Source organism: Calypte anna, chromosome 1, assembly GCF_003957555.1.
Source record: "Calypte anna isolate BGI_N300 chromosome 1, bCalAnn1_v1.p, whole genome shotgun sequence".
NCBI lineage: Eukaryota > Metazoa > Chordata > Aves > Apodiformes > Trochilidae > Calypte > Calypte anna.
In genome coordinates this window covers 72,148,105-72,166,381 of record NC_044244.1, presented here as the reverse complement: position 1 = coordinate 72,166,381, position 18,277 = coordinate 72,148,105, and the positions used below count along the sequence as shown (strand labels likewise).

Below are 18,277 nucleotides of genomic sequence, written 5' to 3'. Positions count from 1 at the left end.
AGGGACAATAAGCTAACACCTCAACAATTGTGTTCAACTGTAGCATAATAAAGTGTCATTCTCTTAGGAGGAAGTTGGTTGTGACAACTGAAGGAGAAAGTTATTGAAGAAAAACATGCCAAGTGTAGTCTTTATTTTGGTAAATGATAACAGAACCTGATATCTAATTTGACCTACACTTAACTTTCCATGACCACCTATTCCTGCAGTGATTTGTCATTAGCTTGTGGCTACTGAATATGTCCTGAAAGCCAAGTTACCTACAGTGGCATCCAAATGCAGCTCTAGACTTCAGTAAGGTGAAAAAATCTTGCTGTATTTAAAATAGTCACTTGCTATTCTTGCAGTGGCACAATCTGGAAAATAGAAGGATTATTATAAATCCCCAAAAGTATTTAAAAAATCAAGTTAAAAATTATCAACATATGTTAAAATCTCTCCTAGAGTTAAAAGCAGATGGAAGTATGCCAATTTTAAATATATTTGACTTAAACTATGTGCTTTAATAATGAAAATTGTCTTAACTTTGTTGTACTCTGTCAAATATAGTTGCTCTTGAACTCAAGTGCTCACAATGTCTCTGAATTGGATAATTCTAAGATTTTGCTGCAGCTACATGTTCTTTCTATCTTCTTTTTGACTTGCAATTTTCAGCCTTATGAATTCTTTTAATTTTATACTGTGAAGACACATCAGACAGCCAGGTGGTCTGCGCTCATAAAAAGGTCTTAAAACACCTGGTGGGTTGAACTGTGAGGTATCCAACATGTTGTTGGTTTTAGTTGTCAACAGTAACACTGGAGAGCTTAGAAAGATTTAAACTTAATTCTAGTTTTATTTTGGTATGTAATATAACTGAAACAAATACTTACTAGTTGAAGGCTGGGACATTTAATGCATCATTTCTTTGGGACCATAAGTCTTTGAAAAAGCTTCAAAATCTCTGCCACAAAAGAGTAAGTGAAGATGCCTTCATTGGGCATCAAGTTCAGTAGCGGTAAATCATTTGATATGGTGGGACATTTCTACCTGTTATTTTCAGTTCTGGGATAAAAAAATTGAGATGTAAGCATCCTTTATCCATCACTGGGGGATGGTTTCCTGGAGACTGAAGCTGAATTGATCAGGGGACATTCCTAACACAGAATTCCTAACTCAGAATTTCTCTTTGTGTTCTGGGGGGAACTATGCTTTCCTCTAAGAAAACAGTGCCTGGAGAACTAAAAATAGAGAAAACTAATAGTTAAATCCCTTAAACTCATCGTAGGAATTTTTCCTTCAGAAATGCGAACAAGAGACCTATGGAAAAATACACTTCCTAAAGATCTGCTTGTGCCTCTTCATAGAAAGTTGTTAATTTATGTGATAATACCTTCTAGTTGTTTTCTAATTTGAGTGAGCTTAGAGACTGTAGACATACTTAAGAAGGTAGCCTGGCCTTCATGAAGACATGCAGACTTGAACAAAGTAGAACTTGATATGTACCCATGTGATTCAAAGTTGTGGATGTAACACAACAAATAAAGAGCATACACATTACTCAGTTTGAGTGAAGCTATATGAAACATTGTTCTGTCTACCAAAGTAGAGTAAAATGAAGTTTTCTTCTTTTCTGTCATTAGCTTTTTTAGAAAGTGATTTGAAAGTGTTTTTATTTTTTATCTAATTGAAAAGATGAGTAATGGGAGGGAAAGGGTGAAAAAGCACATGAACGACTAGTTAATATAGTTCATATTTTTTTCTTATTCTGATATATCAGAAGAATGGAGTGCAATGTAAAAGAGAGATATGAGAGGTTGCTCTGATGATACTGTACTCTAGCCAGCTGAATGTTTTCAATAACAGCTTCTCTGTACTATAGGATAATTAAGAGCTTGATTCATCCTCCATTTATGTGCTCAGAAATTGGATGAAAGGCAGGAGCACTGGGGAAGAGTAGCAGGTTGTTTTCTTCCAGTACGTTTTAACGAGTCTGATTGAGCTTGGGCTCTCCCAGGAGGCAGTGCTACTTTACAAGCTCTCAGTAAATAAGCAATTATATGGAAAGCAAGAGCAAACTGATTTGCTGAAAAACATTGGTTATTGTATTTTTTCCCCCTCTTTTGTTCTTTCTCTTTTGTTTTCTTCTGCTCCAACTTTGAAGTTCAAAGACTAGATATGAAAGGTTGATATGGATAGCATTTTATTTAAAAAATCAATAAATTGCAGACTTCTGATTTTTACGTATTTTTCAATACATTTTAGGCAGTTTGTTAAAGATGCTTCCCAACTGTTGAGGAAGTTCTGCTGAATTTTTATGCACCTGTCTGATTAAACCAAGAAAATGAGTAAAGTTTTAATGGTGTAGCTAAACATGCAGATAAACATAGGAACTCCTATGCAAGTAAATTGAGCTGCTACTTGTTTTATTCAGTTTGTTTCATTTCCAATAACTGATTGTTTCTCTCTTCAAACTGGCTGTTTCTCTCTGTCTCTCTCAGATGTTATTTCTGGAACTTTTGGGCAGGATATGATGCCATTGCTTTTACTTCAGTGTATCAACATTATCACTTGTCAATAAAGAATGGTAGTTTTTGACCTTTAATACTTACCATAGCTCTAATCTCATGTTTTCCTCTTTTGATACTCAGATTACTCATATGAGATAAGTAACTTGAAAATAAAATTGTCACTAATTATGTTACTGTTACATAGAGATAACACTTGTTAGACTGATGGTGAAAGGCATCAGGCGATGAATGAAAGAAGCAAATATTTAACAGTTCATCAGCAGTTTGGCAGCATGTATTTTAGCCACATTTTAGCCCACAGGAGTGGGCTCCGTTTTGTCGGATAGCACAACATTTGGAGAGGAATGAAAGGCAGTTTTGAAGGGATCCAGTTGTATCATGCTTAGAGCACTATTGTGCTACTGTAAAGTTTTGAAGTGCCATCACTTCAGCTCCTGCAGGGGATACGTGTGGTGTGAGATAAAGGCATCTGCACTGGTACAGCAAGCTCCTCATTACTATAACTTGCAGCTCATGCTGTTAAAAGTCAGTGATGTGTCACTTAACCTTCCCCTCATTATCTTTAGTTTTGCTTCTTTAGTTTTATGTCTTTGTTTGAATTTATTGTGTTAGTGTTTGTAAAGCACTCCAAAGATAAAAAGCTTATTTAGGCTTATATAGCTTATTTGTGTTATTATTATTTTTAATTATTTCTGTTTGGTATAGTTTTAATTAAAAACACTAATCAACTAGTTCTAATTCAACAAGAAACAGAAATGGCAGGACCTTTGTTTTTCTTTTTTTTTTTTTTTAACAGTAGAAACTGTATGGAAGAATCAGGGAGAGATAGTTTTATGGGTTTCACTTAATCCATATTAGTCTTATTGACTGCTTGCTAACTGCAGTAATTTAAATATGCCAGTGCCCACATAAAAATAGATTCTGAGATTCACTGCTTTTCAGTGGGAAAACCTGGAGCTTGGAGAGGCAGTTCTACAGTTTCTGCTGTTGCTGGTATTGAAACACTTTTTCCTTGAGTACTAAGTCAGGAAACAAAAATGGGAAACTCTTGAGTCATAGCCCACTTTCTGGGTGTATTATAGCCAGGGTTGCTGTTTTGCTGTGGCTCTGTGGTATTTCAAATATCAGAATTGAAATTCCAACCCTGAACAGGGGGGTTACTTGGTACAAGGAGTCAGTCACTTGACTCATAATACTGCAAACATTAAATCGTGAAGCAGACAAGGTCAGCTCTCAAACTGAGGGCTGGGAATAGTTTCTACCAAGTGCCTCTCTCTGCTCTGATGTTGTTCTGGTTTCTTGGCAGGCCAGACCAATTTGCAGGGCTGCCGTGGATGGGAAGTGGGAGTATGGCAGGAGGGCAGCCTGTGGAACAGCTCTGGTACCATGAGGCTTGCTGGGTCCGAGTCAGTGCAGTACTGATGTGGTTGCACTGAGCTGGTCACACAGATGAGTAAGATTAATAGGTGACCTGTGAATTTGTAGAAATTTCTGAACTAGAAATATAGAGATTTCTTGTGTTTGGTTTTTTTGGTGTTTTTTTTTTGTTGTTGTTTGTTTGTTTGTTTTCTGTTAAGGTCTCTCCAGTCTTTGGTTTTTCTGTTTCTAAATGTTTCTGGATGCACAAAAGTTTACTGTAATATCATCTCTGGGTTTTTTTGGGATTCAGCAAGTACTCTGCAGGCCATGTATCTATTGCAGCTAGCTATTGTGCAGCATTACCAAAGTACCCAATACAGTGTTATCACTGAATATTGTAACATTCCTGCTGTAGTTACTCTGATGTGGTACTAGGTGATGGGAAGGGCAGAGCCAGGATTGCTCCAGCTCCCCATATTCAGGAAATAAAGCAGTAGCAAATAAGTCTTGAGCTATTAAACAACTATTGTCTATTGGAGCCTGACTAAATTACGTGTAAAGCCTGATTATATTTTTTAGTTGTTTTTCCTCTGTCCTTATTTTTCTTATTCTAAATATTTCCTTATACTTATTCTAAGAATTTACACTTAATTATTTTAAGTCATTATGCCTTTTTAGTAATGAGTGACAACACTTTTTTCGTGCCTATACACATCAGTTATGCTACAACAGACCCATGTATTTCATCAAGTAAGGATTGCTGTTTAGAGCTATTGCATTCTGCATGTATTATTAGTTAAGTCCATAAATCTCATTCAACCAAGTGGGGGTTGTTAGCTGGTTGTTCTCCTTAGCTTGCCAGTATCACCATTATTCAGAGTTTTATCTTAGCAGAGGGACTGTAGCTGCTGGCAGCCTCTCAGCTACACAGCAGCACACAACTCATGATTAGCTAGATCCAGCTCTGCAACAGATAACTGTAAACCACTGTTTTGTATAAATCCTGTTGTTTTCTTTAATTCTTCTGTAAAACAGAGGTCAGGAAGCTATGGCACAAGTCCCAGAGATGGTGCACAGGTCCCAGAAGTAGCACACAGGAAGATGTTGAAGGGCACACAGCAGGGTTGAGTGCCAAGAGCCTACAGTATCTTGGAGAGGTGTAGACTTTCTGCTCCCACTTTCCATTCAATTCTGAATATGCTGGAAGTGTTGCATTACACAGGGATAAGATGCTTCTGGAAAGGTGATCAGCACTTTTCCCCACAGAATCGTGGCCTCTCTTACCACATGCTGAGATTTTACTTGTGTATCTCATTTAAACAGAAAAAAAACGTTCCAGTGCACTAGCCTTGCAGGTCCTTGAGGCAAGTCAGAGAAGACTCAGTAGTCTTCTGTAGTCCGTAATGCATTCAGGAAAGCAATGGTCTTGTCCTAGAGAACTGAGGATGGTGTTTCTTATGTTAGTAGATTGTTTCCCTTATAAATTAGTTTATTATAAACAGCCTTCTTGTGGGTGCATATGTGTGAATTTTTTTCATGTTTATTTTCATTTTTCTGTGTATCTCTTTTCTGAGCATGCTTTGTTTTCTCATGATCCATAAAGGAAAGAAAGGTGTATTATTATTTTTGGCTCCCGTTTTGTCTTTTCTTTGCCATGTCCAGAGAGCAGGAATATTATTCCATGAGTAACTTTTTCACTGGTGCATTATGATACTGTTGTCTAGAATCTGGTCAGTCAACTGGATTGACTGCCTCAGCAGAACTATGAGATTCTATGCTTTGAAATGTGATCATATTTATTGGCTTTGTAATCTTTTCTACTTTATGCACAAATGTCTGTGTTCAGGACTTCTGACTCCCTTTTCTTCTGGAAGGGCAACAGTGCACACTACAAAGCTTGAGCAGGGCTACTCTATTTTGTCTTCTGATCTCAGTCCTATGCTGGCTAATCCCCAAAAGAGAGTCAATTGTTTCATATATCTGATGTTGATCTTGCTTGGATTTGAAGGCTCACCCTCCGAACTCAGCAGATGCTGAGCCTTTCTTGCCTGAAGAAAACATTCATGTGGATCAGAACTTTTCCAGGGCTGAACAAAGTTGGATCACCTGGAGCAGTTCATCCTCATAGTTGTTCAATATGCAATGCTTCATGTAAATAAGAGAAAAGCAATTCACTGTTTTGGAATTTCAATTTTAAGGGCATTATCAGCTTTTCTGAATCAACCTGGCTACTTCAGCCACGGAGCAGCTGCTTCACTGGCCAAGACCTGTTAGGGCTTGCAGTTAGAGAACACAGAGTAATCTACTTTCTTTCCCATGTTCTCTTGTTTATATTTCCCTGAATATTATTTCTTTATTATTTTTGTTTTGTTCTCTTATAATTACATTTATTTCTTTTTTCTACAGATTTTATGTGGGGTTAGCCATTGAGTGTAGTAGTCTGTGCCTTTATAGTGTTCCTTATGTAGAGAACAGATGTCACATTTACTCTAAACCTATGTTGTGATTTGTAGTTACATTTCTATAGAGCTAAGATAACAGATGCTTAAATACTTATATGCATTCCTTAAGAAATTTTAAATCAGCTTCATTTAAATGTAAGACTGTAATTTATCTAGTAGTTTAAGTCCTGTTTTATTTTGCTAGTTATGCCACCTTTTACTTGCTAGGAAATACATTAATAGCTGTGGAGCTTTGCCACCTTTTTTTTTTTTTTTAGTAGGCATATTTCATAAGTTCAGTATTATTGGTGGTCTTATTGGGTTTTGGAAATCGAACCATCAATTCAATTTCCACTTACACATTTATAGATCTTGAAAATAAAAATGGAAGTGAAGAAAAATGCTAGAGGGAATGGGGAAAAACATTATCTCAATAGCTTCAATTTACAGTAATTCTGTAGTTCTTAATATTCTTTAATATTTCAGTGTCATGTTTTGAATGCCAGTCTTTTAAAATACTCATTTTCAAAGCATGTTAATTTATGAGAGGTTTTTTCCCTGCAATTGCTATGTAGCATAGGTAGTTTTGCTTGGATGACACTACAGAAGCTAGATATTTAAATCTGCATTTGCAGATGGCAGTCAGCAGCTGCCCATGCCAATTGGAGGTCCTTCTCTATTGCTTCCTAGCTTAAACTTTTCTCATCTCATTTCTACAGAGATCCTCTCTCTCTGGATATAGTGTAAGGGAATTTAAAAAAAAAAAATCAAGTTTTAAAACTCTATTTTTACCATTCATCTTGTTTCCATTGAACTGGGATCTAAAATATTGTCAGTAGTGAATTTCCTATGCTGTGCTTTTTTCAGACACAACTTCTTTCTTCAATTCTCTGTATGGAAAGCTGGTACTTCTCTGCAGAATATTTTACCCAGGAGGTTGTTAGGTACTTAATATCCAAATGTGCACCTGGCAAATAGATTACATAGGTCCCTTCCGCAAATCTGAAGGAAAGCAGGATGTACTTGTTGGTGTAGAAGTTGTATCTGGGCTGGTCCAGCCTGACAGCTGTGCCATAGCTAATGCAGAAAACACTATACAGGCACTAAAATGGTGGTTCAGCATTCTGCCTAATCCTGAAGAGATTCAGTCTGATAATGGAACCCATTTCACAGCCTCTTCTGTACAAGAGTGGGCAAGGAAGAGGGGATAAGGTGGGTATTCCATACTCCATATTATCCTCAGGCTAATGGGATAGTGGAAAGGACCAATGGTATGTTGAAGAAGTTCTTGGAACCCCATAAACCTGGTTGAGCAGATAGATTAAGCAGTTCAGTCAGAACTCCTCCTCTGTTCCAGACATCTTAGCCAGGTACTTTAGCAAGTACAATCAAGGTGGCTTCCTCCATCCTAGCCAGGGCTATTCACTTTGAAATTGCTCTTTTGAAACAACTGCAAACCCGTGAGGTCAGACTCTCACAGCTGTGCAAGTGCTAAAACTGCCAGTGGATTACCAAACCACTGCTGGGTTTGGTGTTCAATGCCTGAATAACTGTTACCTGAGATCTACAACTCACTATTATTTCATCAATCAGTGTGACAACTTGTGGAAAAGTCATGAAGTTATCTAGGTATCAGATCATGAAATACAAATTTTCAGGTGTTTGATATAACTACCCCTATTAATTGAAAACATTTTTTACGGTGGAGTTTGTCATATAAAAAAAAAATACTGTAATGAATTTTTCAAGCACAAATAGGGCTGCTGCTAAATGGTTAGGATTTGCTTGGCCTTTTTTCTACTGAAAAAACATAATGGAGACTGCCAGTGGGGAAACAAGAGGCTCAAGTGACAGCTCAGTTCTTCACAGAGGGAAAGACACCCAGTTTCTGGCTCTGGTGCAGTGCCGTGACCACTCTGCTGCCTATATGCAGCACCTGGGACTGGAAGTCAAAGAGAAGCGAGATTGTTGAAGTGGGAATGTGCAACTTTACATTGCCTGCCACAAAAGGCTTGGAAGTGTCACCAGAGTGAACTTGTGTCTTCTCAGTCCTTTTTTCTTCTCTGTTCTCCCCATAAATCAAAAGTAGTATATGGGTAGTACTGGACAAATAATGCATATAATCAATTTAACATCTGTCTTCTTTAAGCAGCACAATCTGACTTTAGTAAGACCTCACTTAAGAGCCCAGCCATGGCTTAAAGATAATAGTTGAGATTCTGAACTTCTTGAAATCTCTGGTGTCTTCAGGGAAGTTCACTACTTTTTCACTGCTAAGATACTTTGCTATGAGAGAGTAATGTCTATCAGGCAGTCACTTAAAAGGAACCTGAAGTGTGTGAAACGTAGTATCTTTTTCTGGCAATATTCATACAGCCTACTGAATTGTAATATATTTCTCTTTCTGATTTTGTAAACCTGTAGTGTTTGGTTTAAAATAAGAATAACCAAAAAAATAGGATAACACTAAAAACATGTTTCAGTATTATATATAGCTATTACAGGATTTAAATTAAGTAGTTTGCTCTTCATGGTGCTCTCTGTACAACTGTTAAATATTAGTGAAGTTCTAAAAATGGAAGAGGTTGTGAAGCAGAGCTAAGGGAACAACTGATACTTTTTAAGATCTGTGTGGTTTGTAGCCTAATCTCTCATTTTGTACTTGGATGTGACAAGTAATCTTAAAATCTTCTCTCTAACAATCTTTACTTTCAGTTTTCTTCTAATTTAGTGACACTCTTTTACACCACATGTGAAACCAAAATGTAAGCAGTTATCCATGCTGCTGTTGATTACAATGTTAGAATGGAATTCTGAAGGCTTTTTTTTGACATTTGTTCATCATAAAGCCTAGAACTCCAGTTGTAATAATTAGCTCGCTGCTGCTTCCCTCAGCATTATCAGTTTTTCCTTGTTTGAAAAGAGCATAATAAAAAATTTCAAAAGAAATGCGATGCATTGAGATGCCAGGAAGCTCAATTTGAAGGAGGTCTGAACTTGGCAGGAGGTCAGCTTGTCTAAATCAGCTTCTGTCACCTTTTGTGCATGTCAAGCTAGGTATTCTGAGGGGAGCTACCACATTCTTGTGCAAACATCACCAATGAGATGCTTCTGCTTGTTTGTTTTTGAGTTTTAACTGAAGAATTGTTGTGCACAGCTATAATGTTTATAAATACTTTTAATAAGTAGAAGCTGTAATACAAAATACAGTCAAAAGAAAACTGATGTATATTGTTTGGCTTTGTGTCTTCACTGAATTTAACTCTTATCTAATATTTCCTGGGTGTTCTTGTCAGAAGAAAAATGCAACATTTACATGAAGTTAAAAGCAGATCATTTTAAACCCTGTAATAATGTGTCCTTATCAGAGACTATCCCAGATGAAGTTCTGTTAGGCTTTTCAGTAAAATGCTGATCTTATACTTTTCCACAGAAGTAATAGATTTATATTATTAAATACATGCTTCAGGTCTTTTAATTTCTAAATTCAAATCAAGATATCAATTCAAAGTGAATATATAAATATTTCTAAACATAATCTCATGATAAGGAGAGGATAAGTTGATGTTTTATTCTTAATATTTTTTGCTTTTAATATTTTAAGAGGCAGCAGTATGCTGAGGCTTTTTTGCGTTAATGTAGTTCACTCCAATTCTGAAGACTGCTCTTTTTAAGAACTACATTCTCATCCCAACTATTCCTTTATTCTTTCTTCAGTGTAGCAGGGTTTTGTTTGGTTGGATGTTGTTCTATTGTTGTTGGTTGGTTGGTTTTGTTTTCATTGGATCATTTTTGTGTTTTTGGGTTTTTTATGAGGATGTTTTTGAGACCTCTGTGGAGCATATGCAACATCTTGCTTTTAATATGGTTTGGGCAAATAAAAGCAGGAAACCTTTTGGGATTTTGTTTATTTGGTTAGGTTTTGGCTTTTTTTTTTTTCCTAACTCTACATTATAGCTATATTTTTGTATAGCACAAATTTGGGTAATAATGCTTAAAACTATATGGCTTATATGTGAAGAAAAAAGTGTTATATTCTTAGCTCCCATAACATAGAATCATAGAATCATAGAATAGGCTGGGTTGGAAGGGACCTCAGAGATCATCGAGTCCAACCCTTGATCAACTACCGCCACAGTCACTAGACTATGGCACTGAGTGCCATATCGAGTCGCTTTTTAAATGTCTCCAGGGACGAAGAGTCCACCACCTCCCCAGGCAGCCCCTTCCAATGTCTGATCACCCTTTCCGTGAAATGGTAGGCAAAATATATGGATCAGTGTCTGTGAAACTTACAGGTTTGTTTTTAAAAAAAAGCCTCTTCTGGTGAGGCTTTAAGGCATGGAGCTAGGAATTTTAATTAATTGTATTTAAATTAAAAAAAAATCCATTATTTTCTTTATTCCATGGCTGTGGAATTTTGAATCAATTCCAGCTGTGTGGATTCGTGTTTCATAAAAGGGATGCTGCCTGGCCCACTAGAGCATAAAAAGTCCCTTTTCTCTTTCCCAAAGCCAAGATGAACCAAGATGTACTTGGGGTATTCTATTTTTTTTACTTTAATCATAGTTCTAATTAATTTGGGAACAGTGCCATGAGAAGCCCTATGCTTGCTAGTCCTTCATCATATCATTTTGACCAGATCTGAATTTGTTCTGATTTTGTCATGAAAGCTCAAGTACACACATTTGCTCTTTCTGAATGCATACAAGTAGAAGAGTCCCAAAGCTTCTGGCAGTGTAAGAATCTCTTGAGTCAGCAGATTGTTTGTCAAGGATTTACTATTGTCTGGCTATCACATCCGATCAATGTTTTGTGACTATTAGTACAGGATCTCTGAAAAGGTTATCACTGTTGCTGTGATAGGAAGAATTCACAAAACAGGTGGCCTGTAAGTGAAGGCCATCATTTACTCTACTTTTCTGCATAGCTCCTAGGTGCATGCTGCAGTGACCAGGAATTCTCATCTTATCACATCTATCACATACAGCTTCGAGTATCTTCCAGCCACAATTAAAAATCAAAAATTTTTAGACTCATGAAGCTAGGAGTTAATATTTATGTATTTTTCCCTTGCTTCCACTATGATGGATTAGTTCACTCTTATTTCCCATTCCAGTGTGCTTTTGTGTTGTGTTGTTTTGTTTTTACATGGTGATGGTCTCGGAGATGTGAATGGTCCCCCACTTCCCTGTTGTGGCATTATTTGTTCTTAAAGTAAAGTCAGCTAGGTTTCCCCATGCTCACATGGGCCTCGAGTCATCTGACTTCTAGGGAATTTTTTTGGAAATTAGGACCCAGCTCTTAAGCAGTATCTTCTCCTTATCTTAGAGAGGAATGGATCAAATCTTTCCTTCCACAGTGTTTCCAAGTTGTGATACATAGATTATTTTTTTCTTCTTTAATTGCTTAAGAATTGCAAACTGAACTTGAACTTCCCTGTGTGGTAGGCCGCAGGCCAAGCATATTTTCTTTGTAATACTGAAGCAACTAGCCATTAAGAATGTTCAGCTGCTCAAGTATTTCAAATCTTGATCTTTAGGAGTGTAAGTTGAATTTTATGTGTTGTGATACTGTGTGCATTAAAACAGAAGAGGTGTGGGACTGACGTATCTTGGGGCTAACAGAATCTGAAGTTGTTTGAACAATAATGTGTAAGGTCCGTATCTTGTTTTTGTACTCAGGATTGTATATTGTGCATAATTTGAAGATGTGCTTTGGCATGTTATGTGTGTAAACCCATTGTGTAATTTATATAAAATTTAAAAATGCCATATACTGAATTTAACCAGTGTAACTGCACAATTTGAGATAGTTGTTAAAAGGAGAAACACAAACTCTGTAAGCTGTTCAACTGCTACACTCTCAATTTTAAGCTTATGCATGTTTTTGTTTTGTTTTGGCAGGCAATTTTATTTAAATATGGGTTTATAATAGATCTGTTTTCAAGTATGCTAAACCATGTATATTTTGATGTTTGTAGTATCAAAACAATGTAGTCTAGAATTCTGAGTGATTTTTACAAAGAAGTTTGGCTTATTTGTTATGTCATTGCCATAAGACAACAGTGTATCTAAAAAGCCATGCTAAAACTTTTAATAGGACATAATTTTTTGGATACAGAACCATAACTAGTTCTGTGTTTTGATAAGAGAACATCTATGTCTAATGCCATTTTGATAATAGGAATACTTAGTGGAAAATTTGACTCAATTATATCAAATTTTTTAAGGGGATTTGGTAATTCTTTAGGTAATGTAATAAGTTAGGCACTTGATTATCAGCCTTTCATGGACAATTTTTTGAAGACTCCTGGTGTTTTGAGAGCCTCTATATGGGAATTTCCATCAGAATTTGAGAAGATGTTAGTGAAGTTGATGTAACTTAAAATCTTGGAGGGGACAAGGAGAGTAGGCAAAATTTCCTTCTTCCCCTTGAGGATTTATACAGATAGGATGGCCCTGACAGTTTTTGTTTGTTTGTTTTTAGAGTGGAAATAAGTGTAATATAAACCTTACAGAGCCAGAAATGTAGCATCTTTGTATAAACAGTTAAATGTTTCTAAGACAATTGGGTAAACCAGGGCAGACCCACCAAGCCAGGGTGGTTGAATCCCAGCTGCTGACAGCTCCATGTGCCTGAACTGCGGGAATTGCTTAGACTGTTGGAAGAGACCCAGCCCTCTGGAATATTGAACAGGGTTGTCCCAGCAGCATTTTTTTTCTTTCTTTTTTTTTTTGGCATAGATGATTGAATCTCATACCCAAGAGTGTTCTCAGACTTACAAAATAAACATAACCAGCATTTCCTTCTTCTACTTTGTAATGTTAATTTAAAAATGCTTTTATTTATAGAAATTCATCATATAGTTCCTGAAATAAAACTTGTATCTTTCTGTAATTGGTATCTGCTTTAACTCGTCTCTTAACATTGAACTGTAGGTAAATAACTATTCCTAGTTAAGCCAAGGTGCACACACGTGGAACATGTGTATGTGTATATACATGGTTTCTGTGTATATGAATATGAATGGGCTACTTCTCTTGATTTTCAAAACCTTTTTGTTTTCTTTTCAGTGGGATGCCATAACTGAGATGGATGAACACAATCGACCCATTCATACTTACCAGGTATGTAATGTGATGGAACCAAACCAAAACAACTGGCTTCGAACAAACTGGGTCTCCCGTGATGCTGCACAGAAAATTTATGTGGAAATGAAGTTTACCCTGAGGGACTGCAACAGTATTCCATGGGTACTGGGAACCTGCAAGGAAACTTTCAATCTCTACTACATGGAGTCAGATGAGTCTCATGGTGTAAAATTCAAGCCAAACCAGTACACTAAAATTGACACTATTGCAGCTGATGAGAGCTTTACCCAGATGGACTTGGGTGACCGCATTCTTAAACTCAACACAGAAGTTCGTGAGGTTGGGCCAATAAACAAGAAAGGATTTTACCTTGCTTTTCAGGACATTGGAGCATGCATTGCTTTGGTCTCAGTCCGTGTTTATTACAAAAAGTGCCCTTTCACAGTCCGTAATTTGGCTATGTTTCCTGATACTATTCCAAGGGTTGATTCTTCCTCTTTGGTGGAAGTACGGGGCTCCTGTGTGAAGAGCGCAGAGGAACGGGATACTCCAAAGTTGTATTGTGGAGCAGATGGGGATTGGCTTGTGCCTCTTGGACGATGCATCTGCAGTGTAGGATATGAAGAAGTGGATGGCTCTTGCCATGGTAAGAAAATATTGATTTATTTCTTTTTTAGTTTAAAAGGATAGTCTTATAGTGTGATATGCACAGCATAAATCTCATTGTGTATTGAAGATATTACGTAATATTTTCAAGGAATGCCTCTTGTCCAGAAACAAAGTTGTTTGAGGTCATGATATTGTGGATTTCCAAGGAAACAGTTACTAAAGATAACCTTGATTTTGTCTAACTATAGGTGCCCACAATGTGCATAGATCAGCTAGTCACCGTGAGTCTTTTTGTAGTTACTGTAGGTACACGCATGCTTTGGAGTAGGATTTTTCTACCATGTTTTAAATATCTATCATGGGATGAAATGAGCAGTGACTAATAAAAAAATTTTTTTTTTCTTTTTTTTTTTTCTTTTCCCCCTAAATGTACCTTAAGATGGAATCAAGACAATTAGCTCAGACTTGGAACACTCCTGTAAGCACATAAAGGCAGAGGAAATTAATTCACCTGAAGAGATAACAGAGAATAGCATGCATGTTAACGTAGCAGAAAATCATTAGCTATCAAGTTCAATCAGAGATATTTGAAGCCCAGTTCAGGACTAATGAAAAAAGCTTAAAATCAAAGGTGTTAAAATTGGTTTCATTGCTGTATATCCTAACACTATATATCTAGCACTGGGTTTTTTTGTGGGGTTTGTGGGGTTTTTTTGTTTGTTGTTGTTTTTTTTTTGTTTTTTTTTTTTTTTTTTTTCCACCAGAGACTAATGTACAAATGTAGCAAGCCAGGTTGTTAGTGAAGCAGGTGCCAGTACATCAGTTAGTTGCTTAATCTTGTTTGCCACTTTCCTGTATCTTAAGAATTGTCTGACTGAGGAGAGCTGTCATGGTGAGTTCTCTTCAAGAATTGTGCAGACTGCTCTGTGCTGATCTCTGCAGAACAACATAGCACTGCACCTTATCACTGTGATGGCAAATTAAGGATGTTTCAAATCAAGATTTCAACTTGGAGATGGCTGCAAAGGGAAATGTATTTTCTTCCATTATCAGTCCCTCATTTTTATAGGTAGGATAGTGAACACAACCCTTTCATTCCCCCTCCTGGAAGCGTGGTTACATTTGTTGAACTTTGCAATAACTGGATTTCATACACAAATGGAAAAACCTTATTCACTTAAACTTTTGTGCTGTTTAAAACATTAATACATTGCTGAAGCTTTGTAAATGCTGTGGTATACTTCAGTAAAGCCCAGGACCCTGAGCTGCTGTGAAGTCAATTTGTGACTATTGTCCGTAGAGAACATGCACATTGAGATTTTTTTTCTACTTGCCAGAACTGCTGTACAGGTGACACTTAATCATAAAAGGCCTGCATCTTTTAATACTGCAGTTTTAGTTGTTTTGGTAGTGTCAGAAAGAATTATTAAAGGATTTGTGTACTTTGTATGTTCTCTCCTACTGTATGTAACAGTTTCACAATAACTATGGGAATAAGGTACTTCTCCTGTAGTAATAACTATAAAGAAAGCTTTAGTAGCCACTTAGGTGAGTTTTGCTGTAGTTCATCATTAGCTTTATAGCATAAAGAAGAGAGGGACCATATCCATAATACAAGTGACATGGCTGTTGCCCAACTATTTTCCTCAAAAGCTCTTCAGATTTGGTGATATTGGGCAATACTGCACAGCAACCTTGAAGAATGCGGAGTTAAAAGCACGCTGTATTTTGTAATCAGAAAATGAAATTCGCTTTGTTGTGTAATATTGCTGAGTTTAATTATCAAAATAGGCTCATTGCAAAGGTACAGTTTTGCTACTGTCATTACTGAAAGCAAGTATCATTTTCTACATAAGGTCAAAAGGTTTCTCTCTTAATGGGGTAAGGGTTCTTTTCAAGACACTAATGCCCAATGAATTTATGTCCATTATATGAGTGAGTCATATTTTAGAACTCTACATGAGAAAGTAATCTGCAACCAAAACCCTCAAAAAGAGTCAGGAAACTTTCCTGCTGTGTATTGTCTCCACTCGTTTATTCAATTGGCAGTTCAGTCTGCTGAATGGGCACCTCTTAAGTGAAATGGAATACCCAAAGCCACAAGTGTTTGCATATTCTTAACTATTTACCCTAGAGGTAACAAATTCCCCTTTTAGAAAATTATGATTTAATAGAGCTTCCATGTGTCTTTTGAAATAATTTTCATATATGTCTGATGTTTTCCATTTAGTCATCTTCAGCAAATTTTAATATTAGTACTTTTTCTGATTTTCTCCAGTTTATTTGTCTAGACTGCCTTCATGAATGTCATGCCTTTAAGGGAAGGCCAAATGTATATTTTCAGAGCCTAAAGAGCAACAATTTCACTAGTGCTCACTCTTCAGCTCCTCTGCTTAAACCATGAGTTAGAAGGCTTACTGTCAGGGTGGCCACATTTTTCTTATACAAAAGCTGATGGTGGATATCACTACCTATTTTGATAGCAACCTTTCAGATAGCAATAGTGTCCCATGCTGAGACTTGGCTTTTTGGGTGAGATAGGAATCAGAAATTCAGAATTTAAATGATTTGCCAGTTGTGAATATGTCCTGACCTAAGTCTTTGATGCCTATCGAATTGTAAAATACCTGGTCATTACTAAATTTCTAAGGAAAAATTTGTAAAATATAGATTGAGCTTTTTTTCACAGACGTAGAATGGAGAGGGGAGGTGGGGAAGAGAAGCCACTATGTCTTAGTCTGCTAAGAAGACCTGAGGTGTACTTAAACGTCTTCTAGGTCCTCCCAAAATTCCAGCCCAAATCCCTTCTGTCTGCATCCTCTGCTGGATTTACAAATCTGAGTCTCTGAAGTATTTGATGTCATTCTGTCAGTGCTCCTCATCAACATGCTCTGTGACAATACTCAAAACTGATAACTGTTTCTTTTGCATAAAAACAATTTTCAAAATAGTAATACTGTGTTTTGAAATCTGTTCTGGCAAATAATTAGGTGTAGGACAATGCTTGTTGATAATGAGTATGTTTTTCCTTCTTGCAAATGATGTCAAACTTTATATATAGCAGCACATGGCTCAGTGGGGAATAATGAACTCTTCATGGCGACTGTGGTTTATCTGTCACAGAACTTTAAAAGTAAATTTGTGTTTTGATATTTGTGGACTTACACAGTCAGTAAGAACTAAACTGCATAAAGAATCCTATTCTGCCTTTGTCATTACTCATAATTTCATGAAACTGCATGAATGGGAATAAAGAAGCTTGATCAGTTTTACCACTGCTTTTAAAATCCTAGAGAAGCAACTGAAGTAGATTTTGGTAGCTGAAAATAATTTAACTGGTAACATTTCAGTTATTTCAAAATAGGTTACTTTTATGCATACCTCTCTTTGTGAGTCTATCACTACTCCCTATCTCTTGTATTTGTTTTTAAAAGCATTATTTCAGAGTGAAAGTGAAAAGAATTCACAATTGGATTAAAATATCCGTATTTATTAAATGTGTGCCCCAGTGTGTCTAGAGCAGTTCAGAGACATTGCTAGAGAATTTTTTCATTAATTTAGGGACCATATTCCTTTTCTGAAGTCAGTGGGGAAAAAGTCACATTGATTGCAAGAGGTTGTTATTTCTATCATGTTTCTTAATGGCATAACCTGAAAAAATACCATCTTCTCTGAACTGATTGCATAAATAATCTATCACTCTTTGATTTGCATCTACTGTTGAGATTCATTCCTTAAGATCCTGAAATAGCAGCAGCATTCACATATTCCTCTGTTTCTTTAGGCATTATTAAATAAGTTAGGACCAATAATTTTGCAATGCTAATCATAAACAGTAATCTAATATGAAGTGCTTGCTTTGCTAAATTGCTGGTTACCAGCCCCATTCACAAGTTTTAGCATAGAGGCAGGAGGTGCTGCATAGGATTTTAATAAACATCAATTAGAAGTATCAAGTTCGGTGTCCCTCCCATCCAGAGAGACCTTGACAGGCTTGAGAGGTGGACCCACGAAGATAAACAAGGCCAAATGTAGGGTCCATCGTGTTCTATACATGGGTGGGAGCAATCTCAAGCACAAAAACAGGTTTGGCAGAGAATTGATTGAGAAGAGCATTGAAGAAAAGGACTTTGGGGGTTTTGGTTGATGAGAAGCTCAACTTGAGCTGGTAGTTTGCATCCCAAAAAGCCAACCATATCCTGGGCCACATCAAAAGAAGCATGGCCAGCAGGTCAAGAGAGGGGACTTTCAGCATCTCCTCTCT

General features: G+C 36.8%; 1 protein-coding gene across 1 annotated transcript in view; it reads left to right on the top strand.

The window, feature by feature from the left end:
- EPHA6 (EPH receptor A6) overlaps positions 1-18,277 on the top strand; it is a 448,506-nt gene that overhangs the window by 99,162 nt on the left and 331,067 nt on the right. Inside the window, 1 exon segment of the mRNA XM_030446408.1 lies at positions 13,387-14,050. Within this exon segment, the coding sequence (XP_030302268.1) occupies positions 13,387-14,050 (664 nt within the window).